We start from the raw sequence: 27,117 nt of genomic DNA, 5'->3' as shown, positions 1-27,117 counted from the left end.
TTCATGATTTGAATTTTTCTTTTATTTTCTGAAATGGAACCATTGTACATTGTACAAACCATATCTACTGATGGAATAAATAAGTGAAAAATTATACTGCTGTACAACACACCAAAAAAAAGTCGTAAGGAAAAAAAAAAAAAACAATTAGGTAACGGTGAATAAAAAGGTCTTTATATCTCTAACCAGGTCCTTGGCTGATAATGGAACATTCCAAACCATGACATCGTTGGTAATGGGAGGTCACCACCTGTGAGTCAGTCTTCCGCCTTCGGGTTATGGGTATAAGTGCCAGCACTTTGTGGAATGTGTAACCGCAGCACCCCCCACTTCAAGATTTGCGGGGAGTTAAGTTTGCCCTGGGAGCCCTTTAGGCTGTGGGGCCCGGTGATGGCGGAAGGCATTCGCTTAGGACCCCCGCCTCTGGCTCGGCCGGCTGAAAGGTCTTAGATTCCATGGAGGGAGAAGGGGCGAGGGGCGCAGGATGGCGTGGGGAAGGGCGGCAGCCCCGAGGAGTGGGCCGCGTCGGGGAAGGAAGCACATGTGGGTTTTCGCAGTCTCGTCATCCCGCGTGGAAGGCCGTCCTGGCCGGCGTGGATGGGGGCGCAGGGCCGCTGGCCGCTCTGCCTGGCGTGGCCGTGGCGGGGCCCAGTCGGTCCGGACCCCTGGCCCGTTTCCTACCTTCAGGCACTTCAGAGAAAAACTAACGACAGCCTCGTATCCTGGGCGTCCTCTTTTGTTCACCCTCAACCATGTCCGCTCCCCTTGCCTGTCGAGGGGACCCTGCTGTTTCCACGGATGCCTGTGTTGTGATTCGTCTTCGGCTGTCTTGCTTACCTCTCGTTTCCCAAAAAAATAAAAGAGGAGGAAATAGATATCCAGATTCATCTTTCATCCAAATGGAGTTTTGCTGCAAAGAAAGGAAGTTAATTCTAACTCTAGGATCTGGAGGTAAAGCCACCTTGAGATACGCTGAGAGGTAACACAGAACACAGTTCTCCGTAGAACTGACTGCCTGAGGGGCAAAATTGATAAGGATTTTTTAAGACAGAAACCTTTCGGCATCACTAACTTCAACATGACCATTTTCAAAGTTTGTGTGTGTGTGTTTTGTTTTTTTTTCCCCCTTCCCTTGCTTCAGGAGACATGTTTGCATGAGGTATTTGAAATTCAGGAACATTTTGATTCTTCTTGAAGTGCAGGAAATAGATTGGCTCCCTTCAAAAACAAAGAAGAGCCTCACCCTCAGAAACGCTTAGAAAATGGAGTCTGGCAGACACTCCCCATGGTGGTCAGGAGAGAGATCCACACGTGAAAGGTGGTACTTGAATATATGCACCAATTGGCCGAAACAGAAACAAAAACTGAACGAACAAACAGAAAAAAAAAAAAAAAAACCAACAACAAAACCCGGAACCCCCCTCCCCCCTCACACAACTCAAAGGGAGTTGGAACTCCAGTGCAGTAAAGAAAGCTCAGGAGAAGGGTTAAGGGTCTGAGGAGTCCGTATAGGAATTAAGAGCAAACCAAGCCTCAGAACCAAACAGTGAGGCAGTTCATCCAAGGTGGGGGGCGTGGGGAGAAGAGGTGCTTCTCTGTTTTAGTGACAGGAAGTCATCCCAGTGCAGGCAGGGGGTGGAGGCAGGGGAGGGACCCCAGAGCCCCCTTTCTGGAGGAGTGCAAAGCTCTCCAGTTTCTCGGGGGCCTCATTTCTGGCCTTCAAGTTCCAACCCTTGAGGCCTGCTCCCCCGTGGGAACCCTCGGAGCATCCTGGGAAAGAGACGCGATCCAACTGTTGGCTCCAGGAGTCAGAACAGTCTGCAGAAAGCCGGTGGACTCTGGATTTTGGCCGACTGCAACCTCACCTCCCCCGCGGGTGGGGCCAGGTGGAGCTGGGGAGGTAGACTAGGGCAGCAGGTGACTGTGGATTTGAAATCCAAGCAACGTCCTGTGAGAGAAAGTTCAGCACCAGCTAATCCTGCCGTCTGCTCCCGGCCTCCTCCGGCCCTTTATCGTCTTAAGGAGACCATCCTGCCATCAGCCGCAGAAGCCAGTCCGTCTTCGGAGGTGTGGGAGGTTGCCATATGCGGGGGGGAGGGGCGGAGGGGGGAAGTGCCAGAACAATCCAAGGGCTCTGTATGTCCCTCTGGGCAGCTGTGGGCTTGGAAACACCAGTTCAGATGCCCCAAGCAAGCCCTGGGGACAATGCCCAGACATCTGAGACTCCTCGGACCCTGGAGGCTAGCTCTGTCCCCAAGCAGGGCTCAGGGTGTACCCTGCAGCCTCCCAGCTGGCCTGGGAGGTCCTGCTCTTCTGTGGCCTCAAGCTCTCCTTCTCCCTGCCTGGTCCACTCCAGCCGAAGTCCTGGGGCAGGGAGGAGAAAGACGCGAGGACTGGAGCAATGGCTGCCTGACCGAACCAAGAGGGCACTTGTAAGGGGAGATGCAAAACAACCAGAAAACATGCCAGAGGTCACCTCAAGGGCACAAGGCACAAAAAAAGAAAGCGGAAGGAATATCGGTTGAACAGTGAAAAGCCCCGATGAAAAAGTGAATTCCTGATCAGTACCACCCTCAAATAGCTTATATCATTAAATAGAGGAGTGGGGAGGAAAAAAAAAAAAAAATACAGCAGCAACACAAATGTAATCTTGGCTTCAGAGACAGTGTCCAGACGCTCCTGAGCTGTCGACCCCGCCTTCCCCAGGACAGTCACTTCAAGATTCGAGTGTTTCGCTTCACAGCAGAAAGTTCTTCAGTGTCTGAGAAGTTACGCCGTTCTAGGTTTTCTTGGATTTGCACTTGGTAAACTTGTTAAGTTAGTAGTTCCCTTTGCACCCGACAGGGATCTGCTCGGGTGAGGTTGTTCAACAACTAAGCCTGCTGATGGATCTCCCGTGAGACGTGGATCAGAGGACCGAACTCGGCGTCTACATCTCCTCGGAGTTCTGTTGCGAAGCCTCCAGTTTCATCTTTTTGGAGGGTGGCACTCCTTCCAGGTCCTTGGGGTTGGAGGGTGGAGGGAAGAGGAAGAAAAGAGAAACGCAGGTTGACACCCCGGGACAGCAACTCAGGTCAGCTGGGAGTTACAAGTCAGCCCAGGAAGGACTCGAGGGTGGGCGTCTGAGGTTCTGACCCCCGTGGCCCTGGCGTGGACTCGAAAGGGTTCACGGACCCACAGGGAGCCTCACACCCGAGCTATATTCACCTATATTCACCACGTCACCTGTGTCTTCCAACAGCTCACTAACTGCAGGGTAATCATATACGGAGTTTTAAGTTTACTCTCCAAGATCGAAGGTTAGACCAACCTGGCCGTGTTGACAACGGCTCATCCAGGGCTCAGCACAGGTGCCTGGCCTGGGGCAGACACCCAGCGTTTACGGAATGCATACACGTTGGTTATTCGGGGGGAAGGGTCTGTAGTGCCACCAAATTCCCAAGAAGTCCCAGCACTCACACACACACAAAAAAATTCGACACTCGCTCACCTACTTCTCCCTCGACTTTCTCGCTCTATCATCCCAGCCAGCTCCAAACTAACCCATCCCCCGAGTCCACCTCCTAACGTCACCCATCCTAACCGGCGCTCCCACGGCTGGCGATGGCCCTGTCATCTGCCTAGGACACAGTTGGATGGCACCCTGGAGTCCTCCCTTCTTGCCACGCCTAACTCCATCTCCAGAGACCCTCGGCCCACCCACTTCTGCCCTTGCCAGCCACCCCATCCACACCTGAGCCTCCGTCCCTTGTCTGGCTGGCGCCGCAGGCTGCTCCACGGCCGCCCCACCCAGCCTTCAGCAGAGCTCAAGAGATAGTTTCAAAGCAGAGATCATACAGAGCACAGCACTGACCTCGGAACAGAGTCCCAGCTCCTCATCAGGCCGAGAAGGCCTCTCTCCCTCCCCTCCTCCGTGTCTGCCTGGCTCCAGCCTCCCTGGCCGCCCCTCCCGTTCCCTAGGCTGGCTCCTGTCTCCTGGCCTGTGCGCCCTTTTCTCTCTGCTCAGAGAGCCTGCCCTCGCTGCCCTCATCTCTCACCCTCCCAACTCCTGCTCTCATCTCACTTGTCCGCACCTATACCATCTAGGAGGGCTTCCTTGCATCACCCTGCTCCCGTTCTCCCACAGCTCCAATTGCAATCCACTCGGGTCTGCTGTCTCCTGGCCGTGCGTCCCGCCTCCCTGAACCCATCCTTCCTGTCCCTGTGAGGACAGGGACCATGTCAGTTGGCTCACACTGTCTCCCTAGGACCCAGCTGACTGCCCAGTACACAGTGGAGGCCCAACAGGTGCTAAACAGAGACCTCTGGGCCTTGATGGATGAGGTGAGTGAGTTTCCTGAGAGTTGATATGGCAGGAAGGCAGGAACAACTGCCCCTGTCTTTCCCCTGCCTTTTCCTCGTGAAAGTGATAAAAGCTCGGTCTCAACGTAACGGGACCAAGTGGGTCGCTGTGCCTTCTGAGGAAGGGGGATACCATTCAGGCCAAGCGTCCACAAAGCATTTGCATGGGGGGGACAGTGAATGAGCGTGGCAGCAGACTCTGGAAAGAGGACAACTATCCCATGAGAGGGAGCAGGAGGGAGTGCCTAGAAAAGGGTATGGGGAACCTTTTTTCTTTTTTAAATAGGCAAGGCTGAACGTCAATGTCAAGCTCTCTGCTTCAGGACAACACACCCTCTGTCTTGCTCACAAACCGAGCGGCTCTGGAGACAAGCGGCATGGCTATGTGAGCGTGAAAACTGTGGAAGGGTCCCCATTTCAGGTCTGGGTCCCCGGACATGGGAGTGGAGGTGGAGGCCTGTCAGAACGGAAGACCCCTGGACTTTCCAGATGCCGGTGGGGAGCACCAGATACCCCCAGGGTGCGGATCAGCATTTTGAGCTGATCTTTCCTCCTCTGAGTTCAAGAGGCCAGGAGATGCCAGCTGCCATCCTGGCCTTTACCAATTCTATCTGAGGACTGGATTTGCACTGTAATCAAATGGGCTCATGCTCCGTTGGAGGTCCTGCCTGGCATCTCGCGCTGTGAGAACGTTATCCGGACCTGGTCAACACACGTTAACAGCGGCATACCAGGCTGTGCATCTGCCGCTCCGGATTTATTAAAACCTTAAGACACTCGGGTTTTGGCCGGTTTTCTGCCACTGCAAACACATTTTTCATCAACACTGTCCTGTCTTTGGGCCTCTGGAGGAGTGCTGGGTAGGCTGACATGGGGTTGTGGAGCCAAGGGTGCCAGGATGTGCGGGTCTGAGAGTCTCTTCCCCTTGAGGAAGGCCTGGTTGAAGGCTCCCTAGAGTACAGATCAAGCTGTTCCCCTTTCTCTGCTGCTACCTGTTTTCGGTTTCTCCCCAGGTGTGAAAATACTCAAGTGGAAATAGTCTTATTAGCTGTAGTTTTGACACCCCTGAGTCCCCAGACCTCTTTGATGAGCACAGAGGACGGACAGTAAAAAATCACAACAGAAGCCGAGGCAACGCTGGGGTCTCTCCTGTGCCCAGCTGTGTGTGAAGTGCTAGCCACATTCTCTCCTCTTGTCCGTGTTCTGGCCCCAAGACAGTCCTGTGATCTCACCGTGGCAGCGAGAGACCCTGAGGCTCGTGTGTGTGTGTGTGTCAAGTGGAGGATCTGGGATTCGAACCAGGGACATCTGCTCCCATCAGCAAGGCCACCTACATCTGCACTGTCTGATTCAGACTAGATTCCGGCAAACAGTGATAACCTGGAAAGGGGACCAAGTAGGGGGGAGCGTGGTCAGGTGCAAAATTCCAAAGGACGGTTCGTCTAGCATTTAAGAGTCTGAAGACCTATCTTCCCAGCTCTAAGGGAAGTTGGCTTTGGGTCACTGTGCCTGGGCAGTGCTCTGTGGACCCGAATAAACAAAGTGATGAAGCTAAGGCTGGGATAAAGGACTGACCCCAAGGGGGGACCTGTGCGTCTTCTCTACTGCAACCCCAGTTACCAGACCAGCTACAGGACACTCATGGATCCTGCTCAATGAATACCAGACAGTTCCAATCATCCAGAGAGCAAACCAGGAAACAAAAACAAGAAGACACCTTTCAACGTACCCCCAACACCCCAGCAGGCTCCTGGCCGAGCTGGCTGCCCCTCTGAGACCTCGATCGAGGTACCTGAGAGATTGTGGATGTCTCTGCAGCCAGGCCCACATCTCCAGACGGCTGCCGTTCAACTTGCTCTGAACTGTTCATCGAGTTTTCCATTGAAGACTGTGAATTCTGCTCGTCGGAAGCATCTGAGGGAAAAGCAAGACGACAGAAGCTGTTTTCAGACACGGGCGATACGGAGCCAGATGAACCACTTACTAAAAATACCTGGAACTGGGTAAGTTGGGAGGCCAGGCGGTCTGTCAGGACTGCAAGGAGCTGGGGGGCTTGGGAAGCCTCTTGCTTATTTTTTTAAGGATGTCATTTTAAGCAGCCAGGCCACACTTTGGCACTGGGGACTCTGACCCTTTCCCTTGCACTCCTATTAGCTGCCAAGTGCCAGGAGAAGCCATGTAAAGGATGCTACCGGCTTTATGCTGTGTGCATCTGCTGCCCTCCAGTGGACACAGCATGCTCCAACCATCATGGCTGCAGACGCCTCCCTCCTTCCATCAGGGGAGTGTGGGGGGAATTCACAGAGGGAACTGCCCCTTGGTAAACATTTCTCTTAGTAATATGGATATTTTTCTGATTGCCATTGCAAGAGCCAAAAAATACAGGGGGGGGGGGGAAATGAAATCAGCAACTACCTCATGTCACCCACGGCTGCCACGCCACTAACATTTTAGGGGATCTAGCCCTATTTTTCCAGATGTTTCTCCCTACATGCACTTCTAGTTCTGCATTCTCCCGAGACAGGGATCTCACAATATTTGGGAAGAATTCTGCATGTCCTTAAAAATTCTATAAATATGAGAGCCTACAAGATGGCTGCACAGCATCCTATCAGGCCGTCACTTACATTTAATGAGTCCCTGTTTGGCTGGCCATTTGGGCTCTGTCTCACGCACAGGTCTCCCTGCTCCCCCCACCACGTTCCATTAGCAGAAGGAAGGTGCAGGTCTTAGCAGGCTGTGTGAGGTGGTGCGGCTTTGGAAAGAGGGAGCAGCCGTTGCACCTGAAGCTTATTTTAGGCACAGAGCGCATGGAAGGAGCAGCCGCATCCCGCCCAGGGCCCTGCTCTGCTTGCATTCAAGATACCAACAACATATGTCACCCTGATTTGTAAAAAAAAAAAAAAAAAAAGAAAAGAAACACACTAAAATATTCAAGAATGTTTTACGTTCTGGGGTTTCTGAGATAGAAGCACAACAAAGGGAAAAAAATTTCCCAGGTCTAAGTTTTCTCTTTCTCTCTTTTTTTTTGGCCATGCTGTGCAGCCTGTGGGATCTTAGCTCCCCGACCGGGGATCGAACCTGCACCCCTTGCATTGGAAATGCAGAGTTTTAACCACTGAACCACCAGGAAAGTCCCCAGGCTTAATTTTTAAAGCAAGCAAACAATAAGAGGAAGGGGCAGGGAGAAGCAGGCAGTATTCCAGAGCTTGAGCCCGGCAGGGTACAGAAGGCTGGGGAGCAGGGCGGCAGGAAGGAGCTACAGCCCTCCTTCCACAGAGGCTGAGCCCTAGTATATCCCTCCCAGTGAAGGCGCCACTAACACAGACTCTGCTCCCCCAAATCAGCAGCCCTGAGTGCTCAGGGCAGTACCAGGAGACCCGACACCCTGCCACGGTCTGAGCTGGGTTCTCCTGACGCCATCAGGAGAGTCAGGGAGTCCACCACACCAGGACCCCTGGGCTCCTCCTACAAGCTGGTGTCTGGGCGGGGCGGAGGGGGGGACACAGGGTCTAGAAACAGACTGGGTTTTTTTTAAAATTATTTAATATTTATATATTTTATTTGGCTGCACCAGGTCATGGTTGCAGTGCACAGGGTCTTTAGTTGCGGCACGTGGGGTCTAGTTCCCTGACCAGGGATCGAACCTGGGGCACCCAGCTTTGGGAGCATGGAGTCTTAGCCACCGGACCAGCAGGGAAATCCCAGACCTGGTTTCTAATGCTGCCTCTGCTGCTTGTTCCTATGAAGCTGGGCTCCCTGTGTCAGACCCCCCACCCTCCATAAAGTTGAGGTTGACAATAGCTGTCCGGTTGAGTTGCTGTGAAAATTAAATGGAAAGATGGAAAAAGAATCCAAGCGGCAAAATAATCCCATGTGGGAGTAGATGAGGGATCATTGAGGGCAGGAAACCAAACTCCCCATAAACCTGACATTTCTTTGGTATTTCTAGTTTTACCTTTAAAAACCATGTTAACAGCAGTTCCTCAAAAACACAGAACTCCTATATGACCCAGCGATTCTACTTCTAGGTGTAGCCCCACAAGAATCGAAAACAAGTCTTCAAGCTGATGTTTGCAAACAAATATTCACAGAAACATCACTCACGATGGCCCAAAGATGGAAACGGGCCAAATGTCCATTAACAGATAGGCAGATAAACACAATGTGGTCCACCCACACAACAGAGTATTATTCAGCCATGAAAAAGAATGAAGCGCTGACACAGGCTACTATGTGGATGAACCTTGAAACAAAGATGCTGAGTGAAAGATGTCCGTCAACAAAAGACACAGGTTACATGACTCCATTTCTATGAAAGGACCACGAAAGACAAATCCATAGAGACAGAAAATACAGATTGGTGGAGGCCAGGGATAAGAGGAATGGGAAATGACAGCTGAAGGGTACGGGGTTTCCTGTTAAGAGTGTTGAGAACAGTTTGGAACGAGACAGAGGTGGTGGCTGCACAGCATTATGAATGTGCTAAATGGTACTGAACTGCTCACTTTAAAACGGTGCCTTGCATGCTATGGGAATTTCATCTCAATTTAAAAGAAAAATAAATCCATGTTAACCTTATATTCTAGTTCATATTATAAGTTTGCTTTAACAAACCTATGCAGTTGCTATTGTCCTCCTTCTCTCTTGACTACAGACCTCTTTTTTTTAAAAAAAAAGAAGCGCTTATTTTTTTAGCTGGTGTAGGTCTTAGCTATATGTGGGATCTAGTCCCCTGAGCAGGGATCAAACCCCAGCCCCCTGCACTGGGAGCATGGAATTTTAGCCACTGGACCAGGAGGGAAGTCCCGACAGAACCCTTTCTGCCCTACATGGTGGGCTTTGCAGAGAGGAGAGGGAGGTGGGGGCTCGGATGCAGGCTTAGAAATCATGAAGGTGGCGAGTCACCCAGAGTGGGTCCAGAGAGTCATGCTGACCCCTTGCCTGGCCCAAGAGCACAGTGGGAACTGGCCTTGGAGCTGGCCGAGCGTTCCAGGCAGGCCCCACTGCTGCGGCCTGGTTCTCTCAGCCCAAGGCACTGGAACTCACCCAGGGGAAATTATTTTCCAAGGGCCTAAATTTAGTCCAGGGACTTTGGACATTATGTCATTCCCTGAACTCACTTAGCAGTAAACAAGTTCAAAGCAAGGTCAACAGCTGGCGACCAACCTGCCCTGTCCTGCAGGAAGCAGACCCCCACATGAGGAAGGCCCCTGAGAGCGTGTAGGTGGGCCTGGCCCCCGGGGTGTCTCCCCTGGGCAAAGCTGGGCAACTCTACCGGCCCAGAGGCCAGGCCTGGCCTGGCCGGAAGGGATGCCGGTGTGGCCCCCATGGACCTGTGGCAGCGGGCAGGAGTGACAGGGTCCAAACAGGGCAGCCGTGAAAAGGGGGACCCCAGACAGAATTCCTGCAGCCGAGCTTTAACCGACCCTTCAGGGCAAAGGAGATGCAGACCCCAAACACCGAGAACCGAGGCCCAGAACGCGGAGAGGCGGCCACACCGGCCCCGCCCCTCATCGCGCCGCCCTCCCTCTGCCCCGCCCCACCCTGCAAGCTCCACCTCCTTTCCCAGAGACCTGATGCGACAGGCAGGCAACTTACATTTGCCTCGAGGACACTGGAAGGTGCACAGGAGGTCCTGCTGCCGGCCTGAGGCCTCACGGCCAGCACGGGTCGGCCCAGATGTGACCAGTCGGTCCTGCATTCATCGCCCCATCCCAGTGCCTCTCCCCAGGCCCGGGCAGGGCCCCGAAGGGAGGAGAGGGTGTGCCCACGTGCTGTACAGGGGAGAAGGCTGCACCGAAGTCGCTCGGATGTTGCTCAGCACTCCACGATGCACACGACACCCCCACGGCAAAGAATCACCCGGCCCCACAAACCTACAGAGCCCAGGCGGAATGCTCCGGGGGAAGCCACTCTGCCCTTGGCATGAGTGGAAAAGAGGGAGGCCACTACAGACACTGTAAACGTCCACTGCCCTTTGTCTCTGTAGCCCCCCTCCAGGGCCGTATCCTCCAGACTCATTCACATCTGAGCAAAGATGCAAAGAGACGTGAGCACAAGATGCCTTTCAGCACCATCGGTGCAGGAAAAAGAAACAACTCAAATGACCCACCAACATGGGGACTATTTAAATACATCATGGTACAGTCACGGCTCTGAATGATAAGCTGGTAAAGAATAAGAAAGACCCGTATGTCTTAACGTGGAACTATCTCCATGGTGACTGTTAAGTGAGAGTGTTCTAAAACGGGAGGTGATCATCTCACATAGATGCTTCTAGGTACAGACCACCTCTAGAAGGCCACACAACAGACCCAGCAGTGGTGGTCTGTTAGGGCACCTTAATCTGCATCCTAATTCAGATCCTCCTGGCACATGGGCACATTCCCCTGACCTCCCCAGGTACTGCCCTGAGGTCCCTTCTGCCTGGACTGCTTGGTTCCCTCCTATCTCTGCTCATCCTTTAAGCCCAAGTCAGACAGCACCTCCTCCAGGAAGGCTTCCCAGAGGCCCCCAGGCTCCATTTCCTTATTGCATCTGACCACAAACTCAAGACCCCTTGTGTTCCAGGCAGTGTCAGGAATGAGTCAGGTGGGCTGTTTAACTCAGACTCAGATAACCTTTGCACAGAAAATCTAAAGGAATATTCTCTTCTTCCTCAAAGACATGTGCATTTCCCCTCAGGCTCTCTACTCTTAGTAGAAAAAAAGGTTCAAGAAACATATTAACTTTCCTTTTAAATCAATAACAAGAAAAACAGCAGTGATCACAGGGTAAAACACAACTGCCTTTGGCCTCGGTGGTGGGGAGATGATAGGGTGTGGTGGGGAGTGTGGTAACTGGAGTATGTAGGTCCTCTGGGCCCTCCCTGGAGAGGCAGCCACATCTCTGCTCTAGCTGGTTGCAGCTCTATGGAAATGCAGGCTTCTCTTTTCAAGAGAAGCTGGAGATCGATCTTATTTTAAGTGAGATTGCTCAATTTTTAAATTTTGCCATCAAGTTCCAATTAAAAATAAAAACAGCACTGGGCTCTGGGGCCACACCTGCACACCACATGCTGGATCTAGTCTGCCTGCGACCTCTGTAGACTGTAATTCTCAGCTTCAATGCCTGTCTTGCCCATGAGCTCTTGGGAGTCTGGAGTGGGACTGGGCCCTGCCTGTCACCCGGGATGGGCAGGGAGCCTCTCACGGGGCTAACGAGTGAAGTGTGTGGAAGAGACTGGCACCGGACGTGAAGGAGCTCTCCAGCACAGGACGGCCTTCTCCCCAGGAGATGCACACCCTCCCCAAGCACCAAGAAGCCAACAGCCTTGCCCCACCGGGCAAGAGCACATCACCCCGGGCCTCTTCCTGGAACCCCAGACTGCGCTCGGGCATCTGCTGGCACCCCAGACCCGCCGGCCCTGCCCCTCCACCTCTCTCCATCACAGATGACGGCAAGGCCATTCCTCCAGGCATTCCTCCAGGAGTCACTCTTGAGTCCCCTCTCTCACGGCCCATGCACCATCCATCCAACATGCTCCCGAGTATTACATAATCGGGAACTACTGTTCATTTTCTGAGGTGCAATAATGGTCACTGTGATTATGTAAGGGAATGTCCTTATTTTTAAAAGATACACAGTGAAGTGTTTAGAGATAAAATGTCATAAAGTCTACAACTTAATGTCAAATGGCCCCAGAAAAAAATGTTTAGGCAAAGCAAAAACAAAACAAAAAAACCTCAAACAACAGCAGCCTCCAACAAAAAAAACAAAAGACCCCAAACATTAAATATCAACAACTGACGAATTCAACTGGTGGGTATACAGGAAAGTATTACACTATCCTTTCAATTTTTCTGTGTATTGGAAATTTTTCATTTAAAGAGAACCTAGGGACTTTCCTGGTGTTCCTATGGTTAAGACTCCATGTTTCTGAAGCAGGGGCATGAGTTTGATCCCTGGTCAGGAAACTAAGATCCCACATGCCATGCATCATGGCCCCCAAAATAAAGAAATAAACATAGAGAACCCAGAAATCTCAAAATAAACAAACCTATACATATGTATAGGGCTTCCCTGGTGGCTCAGTGGTAAAGAGTCTGCCTGCCAATGCAGGTCCAATCCCTGGGTTGGGAAGATCCCTTGGAGAAGGAAATGGCAACCCACTCTAGTATTGTTGACTGGGAAATCCCATGGACAGAGGAGCCTAGCAGGCTACAGCCCATGGGGTCGAAAAGAGTCAGACAAGACAACTTCTAAACAACAACAATATGAGCTCTAGGCATTACCTTTCTCTACTGTTACCTTCTGGGGGCCAGCACTTGGAGGGGCCTCCTTAAAGTCCCTTCCAGCTGCCTGGCTGAAAGCTGGCTATACAGAGGTCTCTCTGAGCCCCACCCTCGAGGGCACGTACCTTCGGCCCCGGGGAGCTCCTTCCCATCGGCCTGGGCCTCGTCCACCTTGGCATCGGTGCCATCGCCGGGCGCAGCTGAGTTGGGCTCGGGAGCAGGGCTGGAGTTGCTGCTGTTCTCCTGTTTGATGGGGGAGGCATCTGCGATGGAGCTCTGGTTGCTGTTATCATCTGCATGGGGAGGGAACAGAATCACAGCGTGAAATGCTGCAGCTGTTGAGAAAAGAGGGGTGGGGGGCTCAGGCCCCCAGGCCTTGCTGCCCACAAACCCTCAGGATGCTCTCCCTGGAGAGATGACTCTGCTTCCTCCCGAGGCCCCTGAGCTGCCCACCAAGGGCTGGCCCCAAGTGTCCTGCGCAGGCTGGAGGCTCGCTTGACCGCCCCCTGCAATGCCGGCTCCCTGAAGGGACTCCTGGGTTAGCGGCAGCCAGCCAGACGGTGGCCCAGCACACTGAAAATCTCTGGGGGTCATGAGAGTCTCATTCTGGGTGAAGAAACCAGGTATCTCGTGGGCCTGGCTCTGAAGCAATGCAGAGGCTGGAGCGTGGTCTCAAAAGGCAGCATCGCCAAACTGTTTCATGGGATCTGATCCAGCCCTGGACCAGTTGCACTTGATACAAAATTAAAGGGAGAGACAGAGAGAAAGAGAAACAAGTTCATAACAGAAAGTGGATATTTTACAGGACAACAGTCCCAGGCTCGCCAACAAGTCAATACCATTAAAAAAAAAAGAAGAAGAAGAAAGAGGGTACTTCCCTGGTGGTCCAGTGGTTAAGAATTAGCCTTGCAATGTAGGGGATCGGGTTCAATCCCTGGTTGGAAAAGACCCCACATGCCTCGGAGCAACTAAGCCCCCCTGCTGTATTGAAAGATCCTGAATGATGCAACGGACACAGCCAAATCAATCAGTCAATATTTTTTAAAAAAGAGAAACGGGAAAGATCATTGTCGTATTACAGATTAAAGAAATTTAAGAGACCTAACAACTAAACATGACATGTGGGATTTATCTGGGTCCTGTTTTGAATGCACCAGCTCCGAGAGACATTTGGGGACAACTGGGAAATTTAATACAGTCTGGAGTTTCAAAGTAAGGAATTGTTAGGAGTGATAATGGTACAGTGGGTAGATAGAAATGTCATTTATCACTGACACATGCTGAAGTGTTTAGGTACAGACTTAAGTATCATGGTGTGGGGGAAATGTACTTTAAAAATCTAGCACGGGTTGCATGCAACTGTCACAATTCCCTGAATTTTATACTCAAGAGCTGTGGAATTTTGAACTTGTAAATTGTATTTCAATTAAAAAAAAACTTAACACATTTAAAAAATAGGTGAGGCAAATGTGGCATCATATTATGAAAATCTACGTGGGTAGGCATACGGATTTCATCAAACTATTCTATTGTTCTCTATTATGACATTCTTTTCATACTAAAAAGGGAAAAGGGAAGAAAGTTCATTGGGCAAAAAGGCCACTAGGGGTGGAGCTGAGGGTCATGGGGGCACACACCTGCTTGCCCTGGACCCCTTTCTTGGGCACAAAGAGTCATTTTCTTTTCTTTCTTTATTTTGCTGCACCACATGGCTTGTGGGATCTTAGTTTCCTGACCAGGGATTGAACCTGGGCCCTCAGCAGTGAAAGCTCAGAGTTCTAGTCACTGGTCTGCTAGGGAATTCCCCACAATCTGTCTTTTCATACTGAGTTATTCCCCGAGGGGGAGCACCGTTCTTGGAGGAATGGCAATACCAGGCTGATGTGTGGAGCAGACAGAGCAAGTTGCTAGCCCAGTGCCTTCCTCCAAAGATCCATGTACTACACTGTCCTCGGACAGAGATATTAAACTGCTAAGAACAGATACCACACTTCGTTTTAGCCAACAGGCCGAGAAGCGATCAGAGAGTCATTTTAACCTACAGATGCCCACGTGATCATTTCAAAAATATTACTACAGCTTTACCCTGCTTTTCTGGGCCATGCTGTGCACTGGGACCAAAGCCATTTTTGTAAAAATGAGAGAGAGAGAAACAGACACAGAGAGAGAGGGGGAGAGCAGAGAGGAGAAGCAAGCACATTCACACCTCCGGGGCACCGACTACACGCTAGGCACCAAGCCAGGCATCCACAGTCACCCTGTTTAATCTCAGAAACCTCCCAGGTGGGGAAACTGAGTCTCGGCGGCAGAGCCCTCGCTCATGCTGGTCTGCCCAACCCCCAGCCCCGAGCCTTTCCTCTGTTTCCCCCTGGCGAGGCAGCACCAGGCAGCCCCGCAGCCCTGACTTGGTAAATTGCACCTTATTTTAAGTGTACTCTGGGGCACTCGTTACACAAAAGCACCCTCTTGTGAATTCTGGGACTTAAAAAAAAAGATGTAAACTCCCCCTGGTTTACGTTTCAAGAAAAATCTAAAGCCCCTCTCTATGCCAAGATATACATACGGGAGTGTGTGTGAGAAGCACAGAGCGCAAAGACACAACCTGTGGGTGCTTGCATGGGGTCATGCTGATTAAGGACAGTGAGCACTCATGTTTAACGAGTCAGCTGCCCTGAACCTAGCCTGGTAACCTGGTAACGGCATGACCCTGATGCTTGGGCTGACCCCAGGTGGATCCTGGAGACTTGTTATAAACAGCTGGATGCAGAAGCTCTGTCCCCTCACTTCCTCCCAGGTCCATCCGCCTGCCTGGAGCATTCCAGATAATTCTAACCAGGCCCACAACTTTCCCTGAGCTTTCAGGCTTCCATGACCTGTGGTCAGACTTGGGTCTTTCTTGGCTGCACAGGTACTAAAATGGAAAGTGAGCCTGGTTTCTGAGTCAGGGACCTGGGTTGCTCAGCATTCTGGATTTTTCTGGGGTGTTAAGTCTGGGCTAGTGGACATAAACTTGAATTCTCCAAAGGACCTCAGATGCCAGCACTAACACTGACGAACTTCCTAACTCTGGGCAAGTTACTTCACCTTCTTGAGCCTTGGTTTCTGCACAAAAGAGGCTCACTACCAGAACTGAATGAGGTGATGCCTCAGATGGGCTTAGCGAGGTGCTTGCTTGGCACACTGTGACGGCTTCTCGAATGTTAGCTACTGACACGCCCAGGCCTTTATGGGACTGTCTCATTTAATGCTCATAATGACCTTGTGAGGTAGGTATTACCATCCCTGTGTGACAGGTTAAAAACAGACAAACCCAAGGCTACATGTTCAATAACTAGCTCATGATCATCTAGGGGCGATCCTAGGAGAGTCACATTAGAATTCAGGTGGGATCTGGCTCTCTGCTCTAAAGGTTCTCATCTGTAATTCTATGAATGAACTGAAACCAAGCCAGGCCAGGGCTCTCCTTGGTACCCAGAGTGGGATGCTGACCAGCACCAGGGAGACAGGGTATGTCCCCACTCAAATACCTATTTCTTTGTTTTTCCATATTTATTTGGCTGTGCCTGGTCTTATTTGTGGCATATGAGATCTAGTTCCCTAACCAGCACCACACCTGGGCCTCCTGCTTTGGGAGTGCAGAGTCTTAGCCACTGGACCACCAGGGAAGTCCCCAAAAAGCTGTTTTTGAAAATGAAATGCATCTTGATTAGAGTTGAGGTACGGGGGTGTGTGTGTGTGTGAGAAAATGAAATGTATCTTGATTATGACTGTATGGCCAGTTGAGGTATAGGTGTGCATATGTGTGTGTGTGTGTATGGCCAGTTGAGGTATAGGTGTGCATATGTGTGTGTGTGTGTGTGTGTGTGACTTTCTTGAAACATTAGCTGTCAGCAAACACCCCCCCTGTGCTTTTCTGAAGCCACTTTGGCAACCAGCAAGAATCCTTGCCCTCGGAGCTTGTGACTGTTTTCCAGACTAGTCAGTTTGTGCAAATGGGGAAGTCTGCCAGCCTCCCTTCCTCCAGAGTTAAGACAGCCCTGGGCCCGGAGGGTTAGGAACTAGCTGCAGCCAATATTCCCTTTTGATTTATTTGTTGATTTATCTAATACCACTGTGTTGTGCAAAAAGAAAACTCCGGTGGTCAGAAGGACAAAAGACAGAAACTGGGAAGGAGACGGAGAATGGCGAGCGCTGGGAGCTCCGAGACCAGTGGGGCAGGCGCCGGACAAAACAGGAGCTGAGCCTGGCGGGCCTTGAGGGGCCGGCTCTCCCCGCAGGGGCGGCTGCTTCTGCTCCGAAGGGCTGTGGCCTCCAGGATGCACATGCCCAAGGACTGGGAGATCTGATTCCTCACAGCAATGGAGAAAAAACAGGTCTCTGATAGTTTATAAATATCAGAAACTCAATTTTTTAGCCACTTCCAGTTCAAATCTCTGCGGTTAGAGGTCAGGTGGTGGTTCTCCTTGATGGGGTGGGGACGGCCAGGAGGGGACACCATGTGGATTGCCGGGAACCTTCTTTTTAAAAAAAAAAAAAATTCATTTTTATTTATTTGGCTGTGTTTGGTTTTTGTTGTTGGCACTCAGATCTCCTTAGATCTTTAGTTGTAGCATGTGGGATCTAGTTCCCTGACCAGGGATCAAACCTGGGTCCCTTACACTGGGAGGACAAAGTCTTAGTCACTGGGCCACCAGAGAAGTCCCAACCTCTGTCTTGATTTGGGCCGGTTACAAAGAGGTATATAGTTTGTAAACATTTCATGGAGCCATACACTTATGATTTGTGCCTTTCCTCTCAGATAAAAAGGTTAAAAGAAAAAAAAAAATTAGCAGCAGTGTCAAAACAATTGCAGACTGGTTAAAGCATGGGTCCCCAACCCCCAGGCCATGAACCGATACCCGTCTGGGGCCGCACAGCAGGAGAGGAGTGGCAGACGAATGAGCAAAACTTCATTCTGTATTTACAACCACTCCCCATTGCCTGATTCCCCCTGGTCCGTGGAAAAACTGTCTTCCCTGGGAAAAACCAGTCCCTGGTGCCAAAAACGCTGGGGACTGCTGGGCTAAAGCACGTCTCCAGCCTGGATCTGATCAATGGGACACTGGTTACAACTTTTGAAATATGACAGTAAAGGAAATGAGGCTGTCAATGTAGAAGGGTGGGTCCCAGGGTCCCAGAATGATTCACGTGAAGCCAGAAATCCAGTTAGAGCTTCCCAGTAGCCCAAGCAAAATAGGAAATGGGAAACAAAGAGTCATTTATATGATATGTCAGGCCCAGGAGGAAAAGAGATAGTTACTCCAAAAAACTTCCTGGGCACATGGGACTTACAGAACATCTGTGAGGTTTGTGTCACTGGGTGAGAAGGAGGTCTTATTTAATATTTCTGGCTCAGTTTTTAAAAATATTTACTTATTTAGCTGCACCAGGTCTTAGTTGTGGCATGTGGGATCAAGTTCCCTGACCAGGGATTGAACCTGGGCCCCCTACACTGGGAGCGTGGTGTCCCCGGACCACCAGGGAAGTCCCACTCTGGCTCATTTTATGATTCTTGGCTCGTTGCTCTGGGAAAAGAAGCTTCTTCTCCTCCGATGAGCCTCTTCCTCGGCACAGAGGCCTCCCGGTCCTGCCTAGCCTGCCCAGCCCTCCTACCCCTGGCCTGGAATGTGAACAAACCTGCTGGTAAAACAAAAACACAGCCGAGCGCTCCGGGCAGGGGACAGGCCCGGCCGGCGGCCGCGGGAAGCTCACCATGCATGTCCATCATTCCCGGGGAGGAGCTGTTCTCCGGGGTGGTCACCTCTGAGCCACACTTCTCATCTTTGCCCTTCTTCTTGTTCTTATTTTTCTGGAGGAGAAAAGTGAGGCAGAAACCGAGTCACTGAATTGTGCGTGTGTGCACGCACGAGTGAGACCCTGGGGAATGGGATGAGTATTTTATTCCGAGGATTCATCTTGGGAGTCCCCAAGTCTCTGGAGGGCTCCACTGGCCTGCCTTTGAACATGTCCCATGGGGGGGTCCCCTTGCTTTGGGATCAAGGAGCCCTGTAGAGGGGATGTTTCTATGGGTGGGCTGGCAACACTGGGGGTAATGCCACCTTGCTTGTAGGGGCTACCCCGCAGGCCTGCAAACACCCTGGCTGGTGGGAATTTCCCCCGGTGAAAAGGCCATGGTCACTCAGCCCAAAGCTGGTACAGGGATGCCAGGTGAGAGATGGAAAAGGCAGCTTGTGCATTTCTACTCATGCATTTCTACTATCTTCAGGCCCCAGACACTGCCTTGCTTAAAGACAGTCAGCTGACTTCCGAACCGACTCTGGAGACCAGGTGAGGAGGGAAAGCCCAGTGAGGAAGCAAAGGTGAAGGGGATGCTCTCTGTATGTGGTTCCATTAAAAAAAAAAATAACTTATTTATTTGGCTGCACCAAGTCTTAGTTATGGCATGCAGGATCTTTAGTTGCAGCATGTGGGATCTAGTTCCCTGACCAGGGATTGAACCTGGGCACCCTGCATTGGGAGCATGGAGTCTTAGTCACTGGACCACCAGGGAAGTTCCATGTGGGACTATGTTGGAAACAAGCTAACTGCATCCATTGGAAAAAGACTTGTTAAACAAAGTACAGGACATTCATTCAATGCAACGGGATGCGCCAATTACAGACACCAGGGCAGCTCTTCCTGTGCAAACGCAGAAAGAGCCGCAGAAGTAGCCACATCTTAAAATATTCTGGTATCCCTGAGATGTATAAAAGACGCAGAACACATGAACAGGATGCTGCCATTGGCGGTAAAGGCAGAGCATAAAGGAACGTGAGTGAGTGTGAGTGAGTGTGTGTGTGTGTGTGTGTGTGTGTGTGTGTGTGTGCATGCACACGCTCCCTGGAAGGATAAATGAACACTGGCTGTCTCCAAGGAAGAGAGCTTGGTGGGGTCGGAGGTACTCATGGGGATGGGATGCAGATTTACAAAAAGATAACACTAGGGACTTCCCTGGTGGTCCAGTGGCTGGGATTCTGAGCTCCCAAGTCAGCGGGCCAGGGTTTGTCCCCTGGTCAATGAACTAGATCCCACATGCTGCAACTAAGACCCAGTACAGCCAAATAAATAAAAAATATATATTTGTAAAAAGATAAGGCTATTAAAAAAAATAAAGTAACATTTAAAGGATATGCAAACCTACAGAGACAGATGTAGACTCCAGAATCTTCGGGCAAGTTTGAGTTTTATTTTTTATGGGGTAATGAAAACATTCTGGAATTACAAAGATGATGGGTGCAGCAGCACTGTGAACATACCAACATTGGCTGGCACAATTTAAAAGAGTGAATTTTATGCAGGTGAATTGTCTTAGTTTTTTTTTTTAAAGGGTTTATAAGTAACATTTGAATTTTGTAACATGTTTTACCTATTTAAGAGAATAAAATTTTCAAGAAAATTCTGAAGAAAAAAAATGATGTAACCATGCCATTAACGGGCGTTTACAAACATGAAAAGTTGTCCTTTTCCAATGCAGATTCCCGGCCACCACCATCAGAGATGCAGATTTAGCTGTCCGGGGTAGCACCCGGGAACCTGCATTTTGTCGAGACTCCCAGGGGTTCAAGTGCTCAGCCATGTGTGGGACCCATTGACCGAGAGGGAGCGGGCAGGAATATTGTACATCTCGGCTCAGAGATGACAGCGAATTAGCATCTAAGCACTGTCTGCACAGCCACGCTGAGCTAAGTTCTTCCCATATGATATACTGCCTTTGCTCTGTTGCAGAAAACCCCAGGAGCTGGATAGTAATGCTCCAGTGCACAAAAGAGGGGACTAAGACCCAGCAAGGTGGGGTCACCTGTCTGGCATCGCAGGTTAATTGAGGCTAGCCTGTCCAACTCCACAGCTGGAGGTCTCTGTCCAGCCCTGGGCTGCCCTGTCCTTCCTGACACCCCATCGATTACGTTTTCTCCTTGATCACAATCCATTTGGCGCTTCCCTGATGTCTGTTTCATGCTATTCTATAATTATCTTCCCCCAACGAGATTATAAATTCCTTGAGAGCAGGGACCACATCTTCTCAAATGCAACCGGCGTTTATACAACACCTAATGATGTGCAAGGCACAGACATGGGCAGGAGCCAGAAGCTGCCTTCCAGGAGGCTGGCTGCACTCTGCTCTCCCTCCAGAATGGCCCACACCGAAGGCCGTGAGGGTCTGTGTTGGTGCCTCTGGGGTAAAGCAGCCCTGGTGGCTCCATGAGCCAGGCCAGGACCAGAGGGGATGACACACCACCACCACCTCAGCCCAGTGTCAACTCGCCTAGAGGGGCTAACACATGATCAAAGGGTCAAGAACGGCGCCTCAGCCCTGCCTGGAGACCCCAGACTTGTGGGGCAGGTCACTGGAAATGGAGGAGGGAGGCTTTGCCCTGCTTTTTTTTTTTTTTTTGGCCAAGCCACATGGCATGTGGGATCTTAGTTTCCCAACCAAAGGATCGAACCTGTGTCCTCGGTAGTGGAAGCACTGAGTCCTAACCACTGGACCGCCAGGGAATTCCCTGCCCCTCCTTATGGACCCTAGTAACCTACCAATCATGCCTACTGTCACGACTGGAAGCACGCAGGTCAGTGTAAGCCGCCCTTGCATGAGTAGGGACGGCACTCCAGGCAGAAGGAACAGCCCACAGGCAGGCTTGATGGTGGGACCATTCTGGATTTTGACTGAGAATGAGAGTAGCTGACCTGGGGGTCTTTGAGGGTAACTGGCCTGGAGCCACAGAGCTGCAAAACTATCTGTGACGTGGGACAGCTGCCAGCCATCAATCCCTAAGATTAGGACAGCATATTAAAAAGCAGAGACATTACTTTGCCAACAAAGGTCTGTCTAGTCAGAGCTATGGTTTCTCCAGCAGTCACATATGGATATGACAGGTGGACTACAAAGAAAGCTGAGCGCCAAAGAATTGATGCTTTTGAACCGTGGTGTTGGAGAAGACACTTGAGAGTCCCGTGGACTGCAAGGAGATCCAACCAGTCCATCCTAAAGGAAATCAGTCCTGAATGTTCATTGGAAGGACTGGTGCTGAAGCTGAAACTGTAACACTTTGGCCATCTGATGCGAAGAACCGACTCATTGGAAAAGACCCTGATGCTGGGAAAGACTGAAGGCGGGAGAAGGGGATGACAGAGGATGAGATGGTTGGATGGCATCACCGACGCGATGGACATGAATTTGAGTAGGCTTCGGGAGTTGGTGATGGACAGGGAAGCCTGACATGCTGCAGTCCATGGGGTTGCAGAGTCAGACACGACTGAGCAATTGGACTGAACTGAAGATTAGGCACAGACACCAGGGCTCCCCCTAGTGGTCGTAGTCACCATTCCGCCTGGAACCCTCTCCTTAACAACGGCCCAGGTTCCTCTGCACCACTCTGGGGTCACCCTTCACCAGCACCCCCAGAAGACTCTCCAAGAGTAGAGAGTACACGCTTTGGAGTCAGGCAGATCTGACAGTTGCTGCGTGACTCTCGGGAATGGCTTTGCCTCCCTGTGCCTGTGTCTTTCCTTGTACAGAGTGGATACAGAGCTCAACTCCACAAAGTAATGCCTGACAGAGAGATGGTCAGGGGCCAGGAATGGCCCTGCGATGACGGGGGAGAGCCTGCCCGTCTGCAGCTACCACCATGCCCACCCCAAAACCATGGTGCTCAGTCTAAGGGAGGGGACACCTTGGTGCTAAAGTGTGTCCCCACTGGCAAATCATGGGGCTCTCAGTCGGAAGAGGCGACTTGCAGGGGACACTCCCCACCTCTCTGAGGGCCAAACTAGGGCTGGACTATGGGGGAGGGGTAGACCCAACAGCCTCTCCAGCCCCAAGCTGGGTCCTTCTGCTTTCCAAGTGCTCTGCCCCCGGGTCCCCACATGGAGGGTGGCAGTGGACAGCCAGTCCCCTGTCGTCATGATGCAAGGGAGCATGGATGGGCAGCCCCACTCCAGGGGACCAGCCCCCATACTCACATCATCAACCTTTGGCTCCGTCACGGGGACCCACTTGTAGATTCGCAGGGATGTGTCGCCCACAGTCACCCACTTCTTCTCCCTGCAGAGGACGAGGAAGAACCTGTTACCAGGGGGCTTCTGGGGTGGACCCCTGCTCACGCTGGTGGGGGTCACGGGCCATATGCCTTTGGAGCAGCTGGGACACAGTGACCACCCCGGGCAGGGCTGAGAGGACGTCTCCAGATCACACAGACGCGGGTTTGAATCCCAGCACTGGCTGCCCCCCGCCATCCCAGGCAAGTCACTTCACCAGCCAGAGCCTCAGTTTCCCCATCTGTTGGACCGTGTGGGGTTGTCAAGCTCTCCAGGCGGCCACAAAGATTTCGGGAGACAAAGCATGCAGACAGCTTCTTGTATCTGGGTGGAAGTGCTTGGTAAGATGGGAGTGGGGGAGGGTCACTGCCACTGAGGTGATTCCTCTGGATGAAGGGAATTGGGCCCCAGGTTCCTCTCACCCCCACGGAACAAGTGAACTGGGCCACCCGAGCCCCTCTAGGCAGCAGAGAGAGCATCGGACCAACAGGGCATTTCCTCCAGTGGGGGTAGGGTAGGGGTGGGAGGGTCTTCATCAAGGGCATCCAAGGGCTCGCCCTGCCCTTTTGGCAAGTTTTCTGAGGTCCTGGGAAGGGAGGCAGGAGCAGACAGCCTGAGTAACCACCCCAAGCTCTTCCGGGCGAGCTCCAGGTAGATCAGCCAAGGGGAACAGAGCGCTGGGGCAAACCTGGATGCCCAGTGGCCTCAGCCCCCAGACGCTGATACTCAGGGGCGGCGACAGGAAGCACAGCCCAGGCGGAGGGCAGCAGCCAGGTGGGAGATTGCTCCGAGACCCTGCACTCAGAGATGGGCCTCAGCTTCTAATGTCTGCACCGCCGCCCCTGACCCACCCTTGGCTGCCTCCTAAACACCTGGGGCATGGCTGTCAAAGGCAGGTTGACAGCGAGAAGTAAACCACAAGCCGTGGGAAGGAAAGTGGGTGACTGGTTTTCACCAAAGGTGATGATGATAATGACCACTCTCTGCTCCAAGCATCATCTTCCTCCTCTAGTTATCACCCCAGCCTCCCAAGTTCAGTCCCGACCTCGCGCAGCCTACAAGTCAGGTCCTGCAGCTTCCTGCCCTAGCACTAGCGGTGACAACCAGAGACCACATGCCTGAGGAAACCGAGGCTCAGGGAAAGTCCCCCCAGAAGAAAGGCTGGGATTCCAACCGGGTTGCTGGGGCTCCAGAGTCCACATTCTCAGCACCAGGCTCTGCCGTCTCAGAGACGTGGGAGGTCACACGAAGGAAATCAGCTGATTCAAGGGCCCCATGAGATGACGTCGGGGCCAGACACACACCCGCTGCAGGTGGCATGGCAGCCAGGAGACCTCAGCAATTTTAGTGACAGGGGTTGCACCAGAGCTGAGAATTACGGGTGGCTGTGGGCACCTTGTCTGGCCTCCCTGCCAAGACCTGGGCCTTGGATCCTCCCCTCCAATGGAAAGTAGCCCTCATGAGCTAAAGGGACACATTCCCACCACCTGGCACCAATCCACCATTGAGGCTTGTGGGGGCCCAGCTAACCAAACCCACAGACACTTCCACACCCCAAACTGTGCCTGCGTGGTTCCCAAAGTCCTCTGCTGGAGGAAGCTAAGGACTGCCTTTTTTTTTTTTTTTCGGCTGCACCTCAAGGCATGTGGGATCTTTAGGTCCCCAACCAGGAGTCAAATCCTAACCCCCTGCAGTGGAAGCACTGAGTCCTAACCAGTGGACTGCCTGGAAAGTCCCTAGGGCCTGGCTTTTATCAACATTTATTCTTTTATGCAGAAGACCTCTGAAAGTCCCTTGGAGACTTCAAGGAGATCAAACCAGTCAATCTTAAGGGAGATCAACTCTGAATACTCATTGTAAGGACTGATGCTGAAGCTGAAGCTCCAGTGTTTTGGTTTGGTCATCTGATGTGAAGAGTCGACTCATTGGAAACAGCCCTGATGCTGGGAAAGACTGAGGGCAGAGGGAGAAGAGGTGGTCAAAGGATGAGACGGCTGGATGACATCACCGATGCAACGGACATGAACTTGGGCAGACTTTGGGAGATGGTGAGGGGCTGCTGCAGTTCATGAGGTCGCAGAGTCGGACACAACTGGGTGACTCAACAACAACAACAACAATTCTACTTTGTTTCTAGTGCCTCCTGTGTGATAAGCACTATCCACACTTGCTCTAATTTTCCCATAATCTCTGGTGACAGTAAATAGTCACCTTTCCTGTCTGATAAAGAAACTGAGGTTGAGGGAGGTGGAGTCATCCTCCCCAGTGTTCACACCTTCCTGCCACACTGCTTTTTGAAGTAGCTCCCCGTGCCCCCATCCCTGTCCCTCTTAGCCTTGAGAGAATTAAATAAAGGCAGGTACCTAAGTCACCATCCACCTGTCCCCTACCTCCTGGAGGCAGGATGGATGACCCACAACCCCGGTCTTTCCCCATCTCCATTCTGAATAATCAGAAGGTGCCTGGAAGGGACAGAGACATTCCAAGAAACAACCTCAGTGACAAAGCAGCCATCACAATAGCCATTGTGTGCTGAGGGCTTACTTCATGCCAAATGCTTTATTTACAAAGGCCTATGAGAGGGGGACTATTGTCATCCTGCTTTACAGATGAGGAAACGGGAGGCCCAGAGAAGTTATATCACTAGTTCATGGTCACGCAGCTAGTCCAACGGCAGAACTGGGGTTGGACGTGGGCTGTGGTCCCTGGCATTCTGTCTCCCATGAAAAAACTAAGAAATGACTCCACAGAGCTCATCAGCGACGGAAGCTGGACAAAGAGGCACAAACTGCTCCAATCCCACCCAAAGGGCCACAGGCACTCACTGCTCACAAGCTGGCTTCCTCTGCCCAGACCCCGGTAGGTCAGCAGATCCAAGGCTTGACTGTGCTTAAAACAGAAAAAAAAGTAACTGACTGGTAACACACAGGACACCTCTCAGGGTACAAAGGGTGCCAGGCCTGGGCTTCGCAGGCCGCAAGTGAGCCGAGATGAACGTGGCAAGTCGCAGGTGCTTTCCAGGGAGGTTATGGGCCCCGCAGGTTCTGAGCCGGGTTCTGGTACCTCCCTTGGCCCCAGTTCCCAACTCACTCCAGGCATTAGAAACTGTTCTTCAGTTGCATTTCTAGGTATAGGCACTGAGGGGCCAGGGGTCAGACGGAAGGGTGCTGAGACTCTGACCATAGTCTGCAGTCCGGCCAGCAGCCACCTAGGGAGAGACAGGCCCTGGAGTTCAGGGGTGAGATGCTGACGGAGAACCCGGCACTTCGTAGACACATCCACGGAGTGTTGGGTGTGTCATCAAGCCAGTGGCTCGGCAGCGCCTTGGGAAACGACACATGGACATAGAGGAGCAGCTAAGAGTTCCTACCACCACCTCCAAACCCATCACCCTAGAACTCGCGATCCCCTCAACCCCCAAGGAGTGTATTAAGTTGTACTCATCACCTTACATTTGTGGTTGCAGACAAGCGGCCAAGAGGCACGTTTTGTCTGGCCTATATGGTATTTAAAAAAATTAGAATCCATTGTCAGACTTGGGGAAAAAACCCAACAAACAAGTCAAACCCCACATTCAAATCCAGATTGCTGGCCATTCTCAAAAACACAATACGGCCAGGAGGGACCCACATGCCCCGAGGAGCAGTGCCTCTCTCAGATGGGGCCCTTGGTTCTCTCAGACCCCTGAGTCTCACCACCTCTAGGCACGGGTCTGGATTCACCACAACCTCCAGGCTGCAGCCCGACCTGGCCTTGATGGGCACGCAAGGAGCCCTCCTGTAACCAGACAGGCTGAAGTGCCTGTCACTTCCCCACCAGGCTGGGTTCCTGAACAAAAGGAGTCAGCTGGAGGAATAGAGCCCCAAACACCCCATCCCAGCACAAGCTCCTGTGTAAACTATGAGCACCCCTCTCCCTAGATCCTCCAGGCGGAGGCCAATTTCTAATGTTCCCTTAGGGTCAGCTCCGAGCGCTGGCCAGCCAGGGAGACCTGACTCCCGCAAAGACGGCCCTGAAGTCGTCACTTCCTCTCCACTTCCCAGGGCTAGCCCTTGATGCCAGAGAAGGTCTGGCTATGGCTGGCTTCATCCTAACTAGGCCCAGGCCTGCTTGACCTGCCCTGTGCCTGGCAGGATGGTCCCCTGAAGGTACTGAGGTGAGAGTCTAGGCACAGTCAACCCCCCCCACCCCCAGGGACTGGTGGGAGGTCTCGGGGAACAGGCCTCTCTCCGTCTTCACAAGTCACTGAGGGACCCTTCAGACCACGGTCCCAGGGGTCCCTGGGTCTAAGCCTACTTCAAGGCTCAAGCCTTTTACCGCCTCTACCCAATGACTCCCACTTCCCTCTCTTCTCCACCCACACTGGGCCTCCTAACCCTGCCCCAGTTCCCCCCCACCGAAGGAGCCCACCATTTTGTTCTTCCTT

The 27,117-nt window shown here is 51.9% G+C and overlaps 1 protein-coding gene and 1 pseudogene across 2 annotated transcripts in view; both read right to left on the bottom strand.

Annotated features, from left to right (window-relative positions):
* Positions 1 to 27,117, bottom strand: part of BCL7A (BAF chromatin remodeling complex subunit BCL7A) — a 30,920-nt gene continuing 3,803 nt past the window's right edge. Inside the window, exons 3-7 of one of the 2 annotated variants that reach the window (XM_043901940.1) lie at positions 22,617 to 22,698; positions 18,369 to 18,465; positions 12,743 to 12,910; positions 6,071 to 6,255; positions 1 to 3,001 (exon numbers count right to left, since the gene is read on the bottom strand). In XM_043901940.1, coding sequence (XP_043757875.1) covers positions 2,930 to 3,001; positions 6,071 to 6,255; positions 12,743 to 12,910; positions 18,369 to 18,465; positions 22,617 to 22,698 — 604 coding nt within the window. In that variant the 3' untranslated portion in view covers positions 1 to 2,929. The remainder of the gene's footprint in view (positions 3,002 to 6,070; positions 6,256 to 12,742; positions 12,911 to 18,368; positions 18,466 to 22,616; positions 22,699 to 27,117) is intronic. The other variant, XM_043901941.1, reaches the window with a different exon arrangement.
* On the bottom strand, positions 14,458 to 14,638 carry LOC122695971 (annotated as a pseudogene).

This window comes from Cervus elaphus, chromosome 5, assembly GCF_910594005.1.
Source record: "Cervus elaphus chromosome 5, mCerEla1.1, whole genome shotgun sequence".
NCBI lineage: Eukaryota > Metazoa > Chordata > Mammalia > Artiodactyla > Cervidae > Cervus > Cervus elaphus.
Note: the sequence above shows the minus strand (reverse complement) of the source record. Positions and strands in the feature narration are given on the sequence as shown.